The sequence below is a fragment of the Fulmarus glacialis genome, unplaced genomic scaffold (assembly GCF_000690835.1).
Source record: "Fulmarus glacialis isolate BGI_N327 unplaced genomic scaffold, ASM69083v1 scaffold10281, whole genome shotgun sequence".
Taxonomy (NCBI): domain Eukaryota; kingdom Metazoa; phylum Chordata; class Aves; order Procellariiformes; family Procellariidae; genus Fulmarus; species Fulmarus glacialis.
Window position 1 is genome coordinate 747 of NW_009192133.1, and position 18,861 is coordinate 19,607.

The 18,861-nt window shown below is 41.1% G+C and overlaps 1 protein-coding gene across 1 annotated transcript; it reads left to right on the top strand.

Annotated features, from left to right (window-relative positions):
- The first annotated feature begins 10,254 nt into the window (after positions 1-10,254).
- On the top strand, positions 10,255-18,861 carry CDPF1 (cysteine-rich, DPF motif domain containing 1). The gene is made up of 3 exons (XM_009586942.1): positions 10,255-10,367; positions 12,509-12,620; positions 18,712-18,861. Exons 1-3 carry the CDS (start codon positions 10,255-10,257, stop codon positions 18,859-18,861), a joined length of 375 nt encoding a protein of 124 aa, XP_009585237.1.

Consider the following 18,861-nt stretch of genomic DNA (forward strand, 5'->3'; position numbering starts at 1 on the left):
AGCCTGGGGAACTTAGGGGAAAACCTTATTTCCTTTGATAGGTAGGCATTTCCAGTATGAGGTTGCACTTGAACGAAGTGCTTTTGGGATCACAGCTTTGGACTTGGAGGACCGTAGAACCATGGAAACAATCAGGTACTCAACTCCCCTTGAAAACTGAGGGGGAGGTAGGAAGATGTATGAGAGATGGGGTACCACAGTTTCTTTCTGAATCTGCTCTGAGAACCCAGTAAATACCTCCATGTCTCAGTGATGCTAGAAATGGTCTCTCTGCTTAAGGAGAGAGGTTAATCGTGGCTTTCCTTCACACTTAATCCAGACTTGCTCGCTGACCTGTTACTTGTCTCTAAGGCACTTGGGCTGGTAGGAAAGTCTTTATAAACACTGCAAAATGCCATCAAAATAAAGTCAGTTGTGCCTTGGGTGTGATGGACTAAATAATCTCTTGAGCTGTCTTCCATCTCTAGGCATCTATGAGTCAAAGAATTGGATTTATGTACTAGTAGTTAGTTATACCAGTACTTGTGTGTTTGTGCATTGGTTAGGTTTTTTTTCAGTTAGGATTTTTCCCTTGCTATAATATTACCAATATGCTACCTTGGAGGGACCACTAGAAATATACCAGTGCAAAGACACCATATACTGATTAATTTCCCTTAATTGGTATAGTTTTAAAGTTGTATTGATATGAATCCCTTTTTTCCAGCATAACTAATTCTACATGAAAATGTTACACTACTTTTAACTATATCCTTAAAATTAAAATGTTTTATATGGAAAAAATTTAAGACCTTATGCTCCAGGAGCCCATGTCAAAAATGTTGTTTTCCTTGCGCCTTAATTTACCAAGTACAGGGAGAAGTTTGCCAGGCAAAGTAGCGGTTATAAGAGAGCATTACTTTATATTTTGCCTCACTTTATGTCTTGCCTCCAATAGAGTCAAGATACACATGTACAAATATGACAAGGTTGTATCAAGAACAGTGGAGGATCCCCTGAAAATTTTACCCTGCACAGATGCAGGTTGCTTGGAGGTGTTCTGACCAAAGCAGAGTTTTATTTGATGATAATGGTAGGAAAAGATTTGGATTCCTCTGTTAACCTGTCGTGGAATGGGTATTTGCTCCCCAGGCTTGTTGAGACGCTAAACTTTCTAGCCTGTACGTTACCTTTGCACTGGCCTGTTCACTAAAGCAGTGCTTTTACCGGCACAAAAATCAATAAGCCAAAAAAGCTGTGAAGAGCCCCAAAACTCCCAATAGATAAGCACAAGCCTGAGATTTGGATTAAGAAAGAAGTTCGTTATCTATGTGATTGCAATGGTTTGGGGTTTTTTGTTTTTTTGCTCTAGGCCAGGGTAAAGCAAGAGTGGGTCAGTAAGTGTTTTGTTGTATTCCTTTTCTCAATGCCTGGTGAAAGCATTTCTCACCTGCTCTTTCTGTTTTCTTTTTTACTGGCCAGCTAACACGTGAACTGTGCTGCCTCCTATAAAGTGTCCTTCTAACTACATAATAATAATAACCATAATAATTTTCCACTAAGCCTTCTTCCCCACCTGTTCATTTATTTTGTCGTAACTTTCAGTGTCGTAACACTGAGTAAAGTTATTATTAATAACCACACTTAGAGGTATGTGTATGTGCAAAAAGGAAACATGCATTTAAATCTGTAACAAACATCACAGCATTCTTAAGCCTTATCTATCTATCTATCTATAGCTATAGCCAGTACTTTAAAAAGCTTAACATAAACATATGGCATATAAAATTTCTATCAAGACCCCATCAACTCTGCTGCTTAATTAGCTCCACTCTGCAGTCCACACTTTCCTCTTGTGCCTCAGTGAAATCTTAGTCAGGCCTATCTATGCTTGCTGAACAGACGGAGATCTGAAGCCAAAGGAAAGTTACTTAAATATCTGTGACACATTGAGGATGCTGCTAATTCTCACTGGATTTTGAGCTTCTTGGGCAAAAGGACAGAATTGCAAAGATTGTGCATGCCTGCCCTCCTAGCATATGACCCAGTAGGAGCAGTCTACTCTGGTTATAGTGAATTCTAGGATCCACACATCTCCATCCATGATGAAATTTGTCACGTGAAAAATCCGCCTTCCTCCTGTTTTACCTGTGATGAACAGAGCAGTAAATTTGTCCAAAAGAACTTCTGGAGGGGAAGAGCATAAACACACATGCTCTGGAGAACAGGCTGTGCAGACTGCAGGGCATGCACAAAAGAAATGGCCTGGCTGTCTGTGATAAAATACGTCTCCAACTGTCTAAGAACAAGTATAATTTCTCTGTGTCCTACAGAAAATTGTGGAAGCGGTTCTTGTGTATGTGCCTTGATACCTATTTGATGAGAGTATCGGGTGTTGAAAGAAGTAAGTGCAGCCTTAGTACCTGCATGGTTTTTTAGTATTAGTTATACCAGTACTTGTGTGTTTGTGCATTGGTTAAGTTTTTTTTCAGTTAGGATTTTTCCCCTGCTATAATATTACCAATATGCCACCTTGGAGGGACCACTAGAAATATACCAGTGCAAAGATACTTTTGATTTCAAAGTAATCGAAATACTGGTTGGGAAGCAAAGTCTTTCTGAGAGGAGCAAACAGGCTAACCTGAAAACACGCTAAAAATTCACGGTGTTTGTGCCTGGCTGAATTCACATAGCGTATTTCATATTGCTGCATGGCTAGAAAACAGGAATTTACCATAGGTGTAAGTCAGGAAGTCTTGAAGCTGCTAGCCCCTGACTGAAGGACTAATTTCCACTGTAAACTGTAATCAAAGGGGCAAAATCGAAATGACCTCCGTATGAAGGTGTGAAACAGGGCACCTATTTGTAAATTCTTATGACACAGCTCCCAGCAAGTACCCTGGAAAAGAAAACTGTCTAAGGGCTGAGTGACAGTGGAGTTCTTTGCTTTATCAAACATGCTGGAAATACCTCTCTCTGATGTTTTCTCATGCTTGCTGTTCACAATGGCTGGGATAACAAAAACTGGAGGAACATTTTCCCTTTCAGAGGAAACGGGCATGCCTGTAAGAAGGTGTGTGGGGCTATGTGCGTGAGAAAGTATATGTATAGTAGGTACAGGTCTTTATTCTCAGGCTTTCTTGAAGCGGACACTTTACCCCATACACCCCCCACCCCTCCAGTAGTTTTGTGTTTTCTTTTCTTTTTGAAGGTTTTGCTTTACTTTGTTATGCAGTCCTCAACTTGAGCTCAGTTCTAACAAACTGAGAGCCTCAGTCACATTTTACTGGAAAGAATTCTCTTCCCCAAGTATATTAACGCTGAACATCTTGCTGGTCACAGGGGAAAGTGGGCACTGGCTGTTACAGCAAGCACGTTGTAACATGCAACCCCACGTAGTGGGGGCTGAGTATTTCCTTACAGTACCAACTTTGCTTTCTGTAGGGAGATAAATCACTGAAGCTCTATTTATTTCTTTCAGGATTATGTCAAGTTGCAGTGTCTTATTTCCCAAAACACTGTGTAAGCCTCTCCTTGTGTATTTCCACAAAATCTTGGTGTTCCTAATTTTAGACTGTGTTGGAAAGTGTTGTACTAAGTTTAGATTGTGCTTAACCAAGCTGATACTTTCAATGGTACATGTGTGGCCCTCCATAACTTTTCTGAAAGGACAACTTAAAAGGAATCATCATCACTTATATATTAATAGAGCCTTACTGTCGTATTCTTTCCCACTATGGATATTAATCTAACAAAGCTATAATAGGGAGCTACAGTTTGGAAGGAAGACAAAATCAGTTCAGGGCAGGGGGTAACCTGTGAGCATAGCATTCTTACTTACTGTGGCTATACCAGAAGGGAGATTTAATGAAATCAGACCTCAGGTGTGGTTTCCCTGTTTTGGCAAGGAATAACTGTAATCCAGAACTGATGTTCACTTCAGTGAACGCTTCAGTGTTTGGATCTTCTGTGTTACCTCCTCTCCAGTAAGTCCCTGTAACTGTGCTGTGAGAAGAGCAACAAGCTTGCTTTGCCTTCCTTTGATTTCTAAGCCATTTTACGTATAGAGTGTTAGAATGGCATCATGGATGTGATAAGCTTTGTATTCTGCTTAGGAAAGCCTGTTGGAAGAGAAGGAGAAGAAACAGGAATGAGAAGAAACAGGGATCGAGAAGAAAACCAGATGTGACCATAGATTAATTTGTGGGGGGGAGGAAAGGAAGAACTAATGACACTGTGGTTTTCCCTCCTCTGTCAGGACTGTTTGTTCTGTTACACAGCAAAGAGATCCACCATTCGCTGTGCCTCTGCAACCGGACATGGAGATGGCCTCTACCATAAATGCTTGGGCAACTTGCTTTTATTTTATTCTATCATTCATCTTACTGTGTGATCCACTTAGCTGGGCTTTTGCAACTGAGCCCCTCTGAACCACGGAGGTGCTGAAACGAGAACTCCCCGCAGCTCGTAACAGTGATGCTGCCCGTCACCGGGGCTGCACGGTGCCGGTGTGTCCACTAGAGGACAGTGGTATACACCGGTTAATCAGTGCCTCGTTGCAGCATTCCCGTGTGAAGCTGTTAAATTCTCACCTAATTTGAGATTCTTCTTTATTAAATGCTGTCTAATTCAGAGCTGGCTGCCTGCCATATTCAAGTAAGGAGTGCTTGGGCTGGATTTTTTTAAGTGTTGGTTTCTCAGCTTTGTTAAATCATGCATCAGTAGATGCTTTTTTGAGATTCATCTTGTGTTCGTAAAGCCTTTTTACCTAAGGAAGGGGTTTGATTTGCTTGCCTCCTCTCTTTCTGCTGACACACCCTCTTCAAACATTCCCTACAACTGCTCAGAAGACATGCTCGCTTTGACATCTGTGACCACTTAGGCTGTTTATCATACAGCCACAGGGAGTCTACACAAGCTGTTGTTAAAAAGCAGGGCTTGGGGCCTGCCATATGACCCATACCTAGAGGGAAGCCTGTGTGCTGCAGTGATCTCAGTTCCTTCAGAGCAGAGAGAGCGTAGCAATGCCAGCACAATCCCCCTGGCCTGAAGGGAGAAGTTGCTGCAACAAGTCAAGGTTCAGTTCAAGCAAGTGGTCTTTGGGAGAGGTAATAAGGGTAAAAGTTCCAAATGGCCACGCTTGGTGAAATTGCATTCCCGGGCTAATTTGTTACGCTGAACCCAAGGTAAGTCACCTCAAAGGAAGAGCAGAGAAGCAGCCAACAGGTGACCTAAACATGCCTTCAGGGCAATAACATGAAGGAACTGGAGGGAGAGAGTTGTTCACCTGGAGATTAACTAGCAAGTAAGAAGGTTCTGCTGTTTCATCTATTACCTAAGCAATTAGGCAACAGATCATTTTTCTGAAGGAGGTGAGCGCATTCCTGGTGCTGAAGTGTGTTTAAATTTATATCACACCAAACACTGCAAAATAACTTGGCATTTACCAGGCTATGAACTCAGTGGTTCCTACGCGTCTATTAGAGAGCACTCCTTCCCGTAGAGAATCAAGCTGTGAATATTTTAATAGGTCATCGTCATCAACAGTGGATACTGCAGGAAAATCTTGGCAGGAAAAAGAAACAAGAGTTTAATTGGAGAGGATTAAAGATGTGTCAATGTTGGTTTTATCTGACACCCTTTCAAATCAAAGTCTACATCTGTTTGTAGGCAGTTTGTTTCTTGTATAGTTTCTCTAGTTTATCAGTGACTCAGAAATACATGAGTCTCCTGTGGAGTTTAAGAGGGGCTTAACCTATGCATTGTAAAGACTTGTGCTAATGAGGTTTGAAGCAACGAAAATCAGATTACTTATCTGTGCCACTACTTTGCCACTGACCCTGACAATTTAATGGTGATTTATTATTTCTGGCATGCTTTCCAGGCCTGTTAGCAGAATGCTCTGAGCAGAACTGCCCTGAAGTTTTTAGGAGTCCCTAGAGAACTGCACTGAGAGCCATTCCCCCACATCCATATCATATATCAGTCACAGCATGGAGCACTTACTGCAGTGCTGTAAGCTGTAAGCTGTAAGCAGTGCTGTCTAACCTGCACCTTTCTTTTACTGCAATTATTTCCTTAGTATGGCATTCTAATCTGCATGCATGCTTTACCTTTCGCCATGACACGTGGGCCAACCTCACACACGTCCTGCAGCATTCTGGGCTTGACTTGGCAGGTTTCTGCTGAGCGTGCTAGTTCAGTGTTTGCTTCGTAATCAAGCATGTGTGGGTAGCCGTGTTCTTTTCAGAAGAGCTATGCATGTGCTTAAAGTAAGTATGTGTTTAAGTACCTTGCGGCTTCCAGCCAAAATGGCAAACGCTTGGGCAGAATTCAGTTCTAAACAAGCTGCTTTAAAAGACTTCTTCAGTACATACCAGCCAGCCAGATATTTGACATGTTACTGGGACAGCGTGCTGCTTCAAAAATTTTCAGGGAAAAGAGAAAAAGCCAGTGTTGGCACTGGAGATGATTTTAGTTACTTGAGGTTACAAATTTGCCTGTCATGATTATGAAAGGATTAGTGCCCTAGACTTTTATCTCCTCAAGAGATCCTTCATCCTGTTGTTGGTATGCTAGAGAGAAACGAGTTCTCACTCACGCTTCATATATCTGCTTGGAGGGGAGGCAGACACCTTGTCATACTTGTCGTATCGGGTATCTTGCTAAGATGGTGTATAGAGCCAAACCAATGAGCTTACTTTGTGATAAACCAATGTCTGTCTCGACTGTGGTTTTATCCCAGAATTGCTTCTGTGCATTTGCTATCTGACATAAAGATAACAGTTCTTTAATTGCAGACGAGCTTTTTGGAAGTACTAGAAGCTTTGTGAGAGAGTGCATCTTAGGACTTGTCTGCTTGGTGGTTTAGACTAAAGTTGTGAAGCACACACATAAACTGAAAGTTTATTACATCTGCCATTAAATTACTTTCTTCAGAAGGAAAATGGCTTTATTTTGTTGTATAGCCAACTTTACTTCTGATTGGGAGCAGTCACCCTGAAATCTGCATGTGTATTAACTTCACACCTTGAGTTAGTGACCTTAACTTTCCCAAGTGCTGCTGTGTAGGCAAGCTCTCAGGACAAATGATGTTCCCAGTGAAGTAAAACTTAGTACAGCTGATACCAGTGACTGGTAAGCTGGGAGTAAAATGGAAAGCATCGTAAATTCATCTGTGCCTTGCAGGCAGGATCATATGCTTTTCAACTGGCATAGCCAAAAATCTGTTTGTACATAGATACCATTCCTTCCCAGTGGTAGTCACTGAACAGATTCTGTTCTACATGCCAATGGTCTATAAGAGAGCAGGTGTTTCTATATCTAATGTACGTCAGCTCTGAACCCAGGGCTGTTATTTTGACTTGGAATCAGGACACATTCGTTCCAAAGTCTATGATCCTCACTGCCATAAATACTCTTTTTTTTGTTGTTGTTGTTCTTAGTGGTTTGCTTTATTTTAAAGAAAAGATCACCATGATGGTCTTCTGTATTTGATTCAAGTGACTTTCCGTACTCTACCTTTGTGGGGTTAACTATTTCCCCTTTTTAAAAAAGATTGATTACAAAAAATTGCATACAATGTTTGGGACTGAATCTCATTCAGACAGCTGAGTGTCTTGGTGCTGCTACTGACTACCTACAGAAAAGGTAAATTTAAGTATGTTTGGGGGACTTATCTGGTAAACCTAAAATGCAGGGTTCAAAAAGCAGACTTCTTAGCTGAGTTTGTGTATAGTTTGAAAAATCCCAGTTTTAATATACAAGGAGAAACAGGTAGCATGTACATGCCTTATATCTAACTGAAAAATCTGAAAGCACTTTAGTTAATTAAATTCTCTCAAGCACCCCTGTGAGGTAGGGAAAATACATGATATCCAAAGGTTACATCACTTTTGAAAAAATGTAGTTGCCTAAGGTATTCACGAGTTGGATTTGTTTATTAAACCAGTACCCAGCCCCATTTGTGTTACATTTGAAGAACTCCCTCTACTACTGAAATGCCAGGAATGGCGGTGGAAAAGCTGATGGTGAAGGAATGATGGGGTAAGGGAGATTATTCCCAAAATTAAGTTTCAGGATTTAACAGGCTAGGGCTTTCTGAACTGGGTGTCTGTTATGAAGCCTCTGTAACCTCTGAGGATCTTGGGGCTCCCTGTTCTTCTGGAACATTAGAAGACAAGTAGTCACAGCTCTGCTTCACCTTGCCCCTAATTCACCTTAGCAGCATGTGTCTCTAAGGATTCAGTTTCACCACATAGAGTGAGCAGAAATAGCAGCTTACTGTCATTCAAAGAGGGAAATACAGGTCCCTCATCCCAGCCCTCCCTTTCTCCTGGCTGTGCAGTTTTGCTTCTTACCTTGTACTACTGTTAGCAGTTGTTGGATTCCTCTGCAAGCCAATTTAGTTCCCTAAAACGAGAGAAAAAAAGACGTTGGAAGGAAAAAAAAAAGGTAGTTCTTTTATTTGTTACCACATTAGTAACTAATGTGATGCAGTAAGAGTGAAACCGTGGACCAAGGTGTTTGGTGTTGGATACCAGCTGCCCACTCTCTATGTTTCAGGTCCTCTGGTAGCCTGTAGACTGAATGGCCATTAGTTGGGCATTCAGGTTGGACTGTATTAGGTGTGCTTCTGGAGCACATCTTTCAGTTTCGTTTCATCTGCAACTGTCCGGTTTGTGTGCTTTAAGACTGCTCCACAATGCAAACCAAGTATGGTAAGCGGGGACAGTCAGGCAATTTGTTCCCAAAGAAAACCTCTGAGCTGAGCTAAAACAGAAATAGAGACATGGTCTTAGTGAACTGAATCAGCTCTGCAGGGGAAGGGTACGGCTGCAAAGCTAGAAGAGTGGGAATGACCTGCTGTCCTTTGGCAGGCTGTATGTCTGCTCAGCTGTGAGCACACACAACCTAACTGCTGAGATAACTGCCCAAATCCGAGTTCCTAGCGCTCACCTTCCTAACAGCTTGATGCCAGCTCAGCTTCACTTAAAAAAACTGACAGGTTTGCGGCAGAAAACTGTATGCCATGAGAAGTGTGAGGGCTTTTAGCTAAAAACTTGAGTTTTCTTGCTAACTGCAAGGTGAATGTGTCTGTTCAAGAAAATAGTGCAGGTGAGCGAAGATACCCAGCTTGCAAACAAGCGATCACGTTTCATTCATGGATTCGTGCAATTTTGGGCATGCACATGGTTAGCTGTGTTTAATCTGATCATGCATACATACCAAAATCACTCCTAAAAGCATACTTGCCACACCATGCCTTTTGAAAACTGCTTGGTGTGACTCTCAGCTAAAGTCGTATCAGTGAAGGATAAGCTCCCAAATGTAAATCAATGGCCAAGATTTTAAATAAGTCATCTTGTAAGCACCAAAGCTGATGAAGCACAGCTTTCTGTGTTTTATATCTCGTGACTGATAGCTACACCTTTGTAATGGATGTCTGAAATCTTTCAGACAGATGGACAGTAGCTTTCCTATGTGCAGATTCTCTGATTTATAAAAATATATGGGTATCCTCCATGAGGATAAAACAGAGTCTCCCTCTTCTGCCTATTTTCATAAAAGTTATAGGACCTAAACTTTTTTGAAGGTACCTCCTCCTCTGTCCTGTGTGGCTTGAATGGGCCAGCACTCTATCTAGGCACAGGGTGATTACATCAGCCTCATTCCCATAGGAAGCCAGGTAAGAACAGGGAGCCAGGGTTAAGCTCCCAAAACTCTGTTCGAAGGTGAACCAGAAGCAAAGAAAAAGACATAGTAAATAATTGCAACACCTACCTTTCTGGTACCTGTCTCCTGAGCAGGGCCCCGCATCCTTTCACTGCTCCATTTGCAGTTTGTGGGAGCAGACAGGCATTGCAGAACTGGACTGGGATTCTGCACAGCAGATAGGGAATCGTTTTCTGGGAAGCACTTAGGGAGTGTAGGCCTCAGCTGAGCAAAAGGTTTTCCAGTCACAGCCACATACTTCGTTACCTAAATTATTTTATGGATCAAGTTCTAAATTAATAGGTGAACTCTTATAGTTAGGCTCCTAAGCTGCAATTTCTAAACCTATCTAAGGAGTTTTGAAATTTAACTGGGACATGGGAAACCAACTTGATTTGGGAGAAAAGATTTACTAATCAAGGTTTGCAACAGTCAGTTTTCCATTGGATTTTAATTTGCATAGCCAGATGTCCCACATCTGTTTAATCTTCTTGCAGGCATGTTCCCAGTACTGCATTTTGGAGCTGAAAGATTTTTGTGTTTCTTGTAGGTAGCTTAAAGATGGATGCTCCCAAAGAAGCTCAGCCTACAGGAGAGTTCACGTGTCAGCTATGTGGCTTAACAGCTCCATATATGTACTATGGGCAGAAGCCACCAAACACACGCTCTATTGTGTAAGTACAGTCTTTCATATTACAGACTTCATTTATGCTATGAGCATTAGAAGCCTTGTACTGTGGAACAATGTGCACTGCATGAACCCAATAACATGCCATATTGCCCCTGAGTATGAGGGTTGGTACTTAAAGTGACCTTTTTTTCCCAAAGGGAAGAAGTGTTAAAAATTGTCAGCATTGATAGCAAAGACAAAAATCAACTTTCCCGTCCTGCTTCAATACCACACAAAGATTTGTATTTAACCTATTTCCTTACCCCACTGGCCACCCTACTATTTACCTGTACTGTATTTTTTTACTAGAGTACCGTTGACTGTCAGCCTAGTGTTTCTGGGAATAGCCCTTTCCTCACAGCTGTGTCAGCTGGGCAACATGTAAACACAGCATGAATGAAATACATATGGTAAAAACAGTTTTTAAGAGCTGTTTGACATGACATGGAATTTTGAACAGCAATGCTTTTTTGCATGAATTAGACAATTCTTTGGCAGATTGTATGACATTAAAGTGTGTGGAAATATTGTACATATTTACATTTTAGGAGACTGAAGCCTTTTCCATCTCTGCCAAGTAGGGATAGTCTGACCAGAAACTATGCAGTTACGACTTTGTCTGCAGACACTAAACTCCCCATAAAACAAAGCACTTAGCTTTAAATGTACAAGTAGCTCTGTTGAGGCCATCCCGGTCAATGAACCCATCAGGCAAACATGGTCAGGAGCTCACCAGAACTCAGATATGTACTCAGCATTTCACCTCACTAAGACCGCTCAGTTTCTTACATCATGGAAACAGCTGTTGATCACCACCTGCTTGGGCTGAGATCAGATCTTGGGCAGCTGTATTTTCATCATTCCAAATCCCATGGTGCCACTGGTTTTCACTCTTCTGCTCAGCAGATCAATGGCCCACCTTTGATCAGGTCCTTTCGTAAAGCGTCTAAATCAAAGCTGAACATGAATCTTAACTTTAGATTATCCAAGCTCAGTGTTAACATCTCAGCTTTATTTGGATTACATATTATCTTTATTGGCCTACTTTCTGGTCTATTCACATGTCCTAAATGCAATGCTGCAGGAAACGTATGCCAGACACGAAGGCTTGTACAACGGCCAGGTATCTGCACTGATGATGACTACATTAAGACAGGGAATTTTGCAAGGGGAGCTTTGCAAAGGTAATCCAGTCTTTGTACACTGGGGCACTTGATGACAAGGTGATCTGCCATGTTGAGATGCCTGATCTTTCCTAACAGTGGAAGGCCTGAGCCATACCATCTTTTTTCTGTTTGAGTAGAGAGGAAAAGGAAAAAGGAATACACTCACAGGCACACACATACATATGTATGTGTGTGTATGTAGACAAGGAGAAGGCAGTATGAGTTAACAGAATACCTTTTAAATGTGTATTGTACTCCGTATTACTACAGAATCCAAGTTTGATATAAGCCCAAGAATAAGCCAGCCTTGCAGGGTGCCCTGTGCAGACAGACACCCAGCTGACTTCTGTAATGTTTTGCCTGGAGCTCCCAGGAAGAATAAGGCCTTAGTCTTTCTCAAGCAGATTGCCAAAATATTAATAAATGCACTCCCTTAATACCCTGAAGCAAACAGTACAGTCTGTGACATTAAGCATATTTCAGGTCATTGTAATGTTCTGTGCTAGTAGCTCTTGCTTGCAAGAGGTGGGAACCTTAGCTTTACAGCAGTGACATAACTAAGCAGTAAAAACTTTTTATTTTATACTCAAATGCACCCAGCTTTGGAAGAGAACTTCTAATTAAAAGCTGTGCAATTGAAGTGATAACTTGACAAGGTACTGAAGTTGGCCATGCAAAGGAGTGCCTGTCATAAAAATGGAAGATAAAAAATACTTTAAGGTAGAGCACTGAGAAAAACCTAGGAATACAACGTTGAGATGATCACCAGTTGCCCTAATTTTGGAAGATAGATAAAAAGTGCAGTATAGGACTGAAGGCAGCCACAATGTTGGTTTTGAAGAGGAAGGGAGCTGCATAGCTGCTACATTGCCTCATGTACAACACTAGGCCGAGCAAATCAAGTAGAAAGGGCTGATTCCTTTTCAGCTCTCCCATACTGTGAAATCTTCCCTTAAAGCCTGAAATTATTCTCTTACAGGCTTTTGGAAGAAGGCTATGTCATGAAGGATCCTTTCACCCCTGACAAGGACAAATTCCTCATCCTTGGGTCTCATTGCAGTTTGTGTAGCAGATCAGTGTGCGTTGGTACAGTAAGTAACAAGCAAAACAAGCTTCTTCAATTGTTTCTTTTTGTTCCAGTCCTGGTGACCTGTTAGAGAAGGACCAAACAGCAAAAACCCAAACAGCCTATTTTTAAGGCAAGCTAATTGTATGTTCTTGTTGATTCCCCCAGATAAAGGTCTTTGTATTAAATGAAAATGATCAGCAACTTTAAGTGTTCTATTTACAGATGAGCACAGTCCAGCCTCACAAACACAATGAGTGCTCTTTTCCACTTTCTCAGCACAAGAAAACGCAAGGGAGAATCATTTCAAGACCTTTAAAGTTCAGTAGATCGTACTATACCAACAGTAGATTTTTTTTTTCCGTAAAGGGAATATAAACATCCATGATGTATTTGGTTTGCATCCATAGCATAGGGCTGCCTTCCTATTTGCAAAAGTTAATGTAGAAGAGTGAGCAGGGAGGAGAGTTGTGCAATGCCATGATAGCTCTCTGAAGAAGAATGAATTTGAGTAGCAGCTGGTAGGCAACCTTAAAACTATGAAATATAAGTGCGGTCCAGAAAGGTGGTGTAAAATTACAGTTGTCTTAATTCCTTCTGCTCAGTGCAGAACTGGCCCCTTTGTTTGCTGTGAGTTCAAAGCAAAAATGAAGACAAGTTATTACACAGTTATCAGCGTCCAGAGGCTGTACTGTGCTTCTTTGAGGCAGTACAATGAACTGAGAAAACTTAGGTTCCACTCCTTTCCCTCGGCACGCCAGTTCTGTGGTTGAAAGAGACTAGGGACTCATGCAGTAGTCAGGACTCATGCATGACTCAACCCATGAGGAGACGTCACCTGATTGTTTACAGGGACAATGGCATGTATTTGTTATACCAGACACCACTGCCCTAATAGCAGCCAGATCCTGGCCTTCTCTTTCAAAGCGTTTGTTTGCTATCCTAGAATAAGGTGCTTAAATCTAGAGTACAGCTAATAGCATGAGCTATTAGCAAGAGCACACCTTGGTCTTAAGTGTCAGCTTTAGCAGTTTTCAAATTCAACCTTTTCAGCCCATTCTGTAATCGCAGTGCTTAGGGGCCAGCTCCAGTGACATGATCCTTACTGCAAGTAGCTAGTAGTGGGAGTTTTAAAACAAACAGACCTGCTAAAGACTTTGTGAAGATGTAGAAATTTTTTTTCATGTTTGGTGGCCAGTTACAGTTCTGGTGGGACAAAGTAACACCTCTGGCCTCCTCAGAGCATGAGGTGAGATAATCTGGGCAACTGAGACAGCTTATATGCCAATGCCAGACAGTTTCTGTGTGGGGACTTGAGGAAATTCTCTTGAGCAAAACAAAGGGTCAAATTACACTGATAAAATTTAGAGGGTTGGACAGGCACAGCCAAAAGGAAATTGGCACGCTTGGACAAGTTTAGCTGCTATTCTGACTTGCAGGGATTTAGCACCAAGGATGGATTTGGTCCACTGTCCTAAGAGGAGCGTGCAATAGCACCTTTCTCCTGATTAGGTTTGTTTCCTATTTCTGAAGTCTCTTCTGTCATTTAAATGAATGAAAATCACCAAAAGGTCAGACTAGAGATTGCAACTGAGATTTTTTTTTTTTTCCTTTCTGGAACTACCTGAGGACTACGTGGGAGTCAGATGAAGTGCCAGTGCTCCCTGGTTATGTCTGGGCTCAACTGAGCTGGGCTCAAGTTTCCCGAGCCAAGTAGCTCAAGGCAGTTGTGTGGTTGGCAAAGCTCACATGTAAGCGAGATCTTCCTAGTGAGAATGTCCCTGTCTTGGCTGATAGTTGACTCCCAAGCACAGCCAGAGAAAGAGGCAAGTGCAGCTAGTCAGATAGTTTGGGCTTATGGGCTTGGTTCCTGCCCTGACATGTCAGGTTTATCTCTCCTTTTTAAAAGCAGAGGATTAGCAATTCAGACACATTTGGGGCAAACTTGAGCACAGTTAGCTATTTTCATTCCCAAATGAATTGTCTTGAATTTAGGAAGGATTCAACAGATATTTCCAAGTCTGGCAGTTAAAACTGTCAGAAATAGAATGTTTCTATATATGCCTCTCAGTATCTTTCCACACAGTGTGCGTTTCTGAATGAAGGTAGGGCTTTTTCTTTTAAAAGATTTATTAATTGTTTCAGTTAATCTAGGGCATGGCAATGTATAAAGGATATTAGCAGTGATCTAATAGAAGCCTCTTCTAATCTTTTTGACATTCGTGCCTATTTTGCCTATTGTGGAAATATGTTAATCATTTACTACTTGTTATCTGAGTCTTCCAGATTCCCCTGATGGTATCACTCAAAGCAAAACCTTGATTGTAAATAATTGAATTTCTTACCAAACTGGCCAGGCCCAATAATGAATCACACATATGACTATGGTTTCAAAATGTATTTAGCAATACTGATTAGGTAACATTGAAAGAGATCTGCAGAAATGATAATTAGTGCTTTAAACACCCACACCACAAAGTAGGTAAACACATACTATTCCTCTTTCATGTAGGGAAAATGGAAAGTCCAGAGAAGTAAAAACTTATCCAAGGCAGTAGAGAGAGCCAAAGTTAGGATAATATCTCTGTGGATTGGTTTTGGTTCCTGCTTGTGCTTGACCCAAGCAGATCAACTCAGCCCTGCACTGAGTTTTCCCATAATGTTATAAGAATTGAAGCTGAAGAAAATCATGCTTTCTAGGGCCTCTTTGGCAAGGAAGCTGGACCAATTTGATGGAAAGTTTTCAGTGACAGGTTGCTTTCATTTTTATGTTAATTCAAAATAGTACTAGACTAACCTGTGGCAAAATTAAGGCTTTTCTGACCTTAGATTTGGCAAAGGGATTGGATTTAATTTGCTAGCTTTTGTATCTAAGGAGGCTTAGATACAGATCAGATTTTAGGCTTTTCATGAGACAACCCATGCTAGCTGAAGTCTTCTCTTACAGTTTTTGTGCCAATGAAAGTCAAGACATTTGACCATTATCCTGATAGGGTTCTGTGTTTAATCGGATAATTCTTTAATATGTTTCACCCCTTCCATGACTAAGGCATGAGGGGGCCATTTCAATTTCAAACTCAATATAATGTTCTGTATAATGCTCATAAACTCGCTTCTTCAAATATTCTTTTAAGTCTCACTCAGTTAATTTACTCTAATCACCTTGCAGGGTACATTACCCTACTGAACCAATCTTTAGCACAGTGTATTGGTAAGTGTATTGGTAAGTGCCATTATTTCTGGTCCAACCAGAAATAATTCTAATGATTATCTGTAATGTCTTAAAACATGTCAAAACCCCTCAAAAAGGAAGATAATAAAAATGCTTTTAAAAGTCCTTAGGAAGGTCAAGTGCCCTTCTTCCTGTTTCCCTTATAGAAAAGGGGAGAGGAAATTATATAATCTGACCATATTAGTCATTTAAAACAGTTATTTCTTGTTTATTGCAACACTTACTAAACATAGGAAAAGAAGTGATTTTTGGAGAAGAAAGGAGGAAAGGGAGCAAGTTTCATCCCTTGCTGCTCACCTCAGCGGAAGGTGACTAAACACTAACCTTGGATGTGATTGTAGGCATTAAGTGATAAATGTAATACTACAGCTACTTTCCACTCAACTTCCAGTCATGCGGGGTCAGTCCTGGACACGGTTAGGCAGAACCTTTCCTTTACATAGAGTTTCCTTTACAAGGGTGGTAATGATACTATCCCTGTATATATTACTTTCAGACATGATCCATGTCAAAACAGAAATAAACTCTGGCAGCATGCTTTGGCAGCTCAGTTTTGCCTGAATTGGACTATTGAGTTTGAAATTGAAATGGCCCCCTCATGCCTTAGTCATGGAAGGGGTGAAACATATTAAAGAATTATCCGATTAAACACAGAACCCTATCAGGATAATGGTCAAAGAAGGGCTTGACTATACACAATAAGTGTAATTCATAGGGCTTTAAAAAAATAGCTAGGCTGAATAATCCCACGACAGAGAGGAGGACTAAGGGTTCATGGACCCAGTGCCCAGATGTGCAGTGGTTCATATTCATGATTTGTGTAAGTCCCATTGGCCAAAATCAGCAAAAGTTGGCAACTCATTTCAGCTGAAAGAATGCAAGTTGAGCACCTGTGTGTCTGTGAGGAGCTGCGTCTTAACATCAGAGTTCCCCATCTGCAGAACGGGGGAAAAGCCTCTCCCCTCCTTCGCGGCTGCCCAGTGGTATAGTGTCCATCCCTGTGGATCCATGAACTTAACCTGGAGGCGGGGGCAGCCGTGTGCCATTTTGCAATACAAACAAGAATAGCAGGGCCAACTTAAACTCTAATCTTCCCTTTTTAATTGGCAGCTTAAAGTATTAAGGATACCAAGAGACAAGAAACAATAGGCTCTGGAGGTTGTGCAACTGAAATCCAGTTTCAGGGCTTTTCAGAGACCAAGGCCTCACACTAGCTCTGAATATGAAGGCGCAGTCAGTGCAGAAAAGGACAATAGATGAAGAGAAGTTGTTCCTCAGGCTTGAAAGTCGCACAGAAGCAGGCTGATTGTGATTTTGATATAATCATCTGCTGAATCTACTGCTGAAGTGACATGGGAAACAAAAGCAAGAATAGAAACACAGAAATATCCAAGCCAAACCCCCAGAGAAAGGCCAGCCGCAAATGACCATGGCAAGAGGAAAACTTTGCTATTTAGGTAAAACACATGGAATCCATTACCCCCCAAAAGATGTTCTGATCCATCTAAACTGATGTCTTTATTCTTGCTTAAATCCCCAAGAATAATCCATCAGCAACACCAGCTCCAGCTTACCCATTAAATCCTATTTGGAATTTAGCGATCAGCACGCCAGGAGAACCATGGACTTCAGTCTCACCTCAGGGCAAAGGAATAATACATTAATAAGCTTCTCTTCCAGTTGTCCAAACTCTGTACTGCAAATAGATTAAAATATTTCATCACTTTTGCTTCTTCCTATTCAATAACCAACAACTGGTTAGAGCTAACTGGGTGAAAAATAAATATTGGGTCCATAACGCTTGCTAACCAAACCAACTGTGAACAAAATACGTCAGATCATAGTGTCATTCCACTTCAAGGGCAGGGAAAATATATTTGTTGTGCACAATAGCTTTTATACTTTGCCATCAAGAATTCAGAGGAGAGACATCAGCTCAAGCTTTAGTACCATGTATGTTTTTAGTTTTTAATCAGTGAGTACGTTTATTCAAGGTAAAGGTGGGTAATGGATGAAATCTCAGTTGAATTGTCTCAGATGAATTAAATTCATTTAGCTATTCTGGTTATTGGACACCTCTATGATATTGATGTAATATTTATACTTTTTAGTATTCTCCTAGAGCAATACAAGCACACAGATTAATAAAGAAGAGTGGGTTTTGGGGGAGTTACAGAAAAAGATGCAGCTAAAGTGTGAGAGAGCCTACAGCCCCTGGTCTACGTTCTTTGTACTTGTGTTGGCCTTTAGGCCATTTTTGTGAAGATTGGCAAGGAAGAGCGTTCTGAGACTTCAAGCGTCACATACCAGTGCAGGAACTTGGAAGATCCTCCCAGGAGGGAGAAATCTTTGTAAGCTAAGATTTAACTTAAGGGAAAACTTCCGCTATTGAGGTAAAACCCATGGAATCCATTACTCTCAGAAGGATGTCCTGATCCATCCGTACTGATGCCTTTATTCATGTTTAACTCTCCAAGAATAATCCGTCAGCAACACCAGCTCCCGCTTACCCATTAAATCCTGTTTGGAATTTAGTGATCATGCCAGGAGAACCATGAATGATGCTTGAAGGACAAGCGAGTTGTAAGGAAATGCGTTACTGTTCTCTGTAGCAGCGAGCTGATGAAGGTCACTTCTTTAAAAGGAGCAACACGATAGTTGATTTGGTTAGCGATTGTTACAGACCCAGTTTTTATTTTTCACCCTGTTAGCTCTAACCAGACGTTAGAATTATTGAATAGGAAGAAGCAAAATTTCTGGAATATTTCAACCTAGAAGAAGGATTAAATTTAGAAGAATTCTGAATATAAGTGTGGTTTAATGAGACTGGAACTTAAGCAGTTCCATTTTGTGTATCCTGCTAATAATGTTATTTTCTTTACAGGAATGTAGTCTGTTCTACTCCAAAAGGTTCTGCCTCCCCTGTGTGAATGAAAACCTAAAGGCCTTTCCTTTGGAAATACAAGAAGATATGGATAAAAGGAAGTCCCAACAAAAATCCTTCCCCTGTAAAAAAATGGATACAAGAACATAA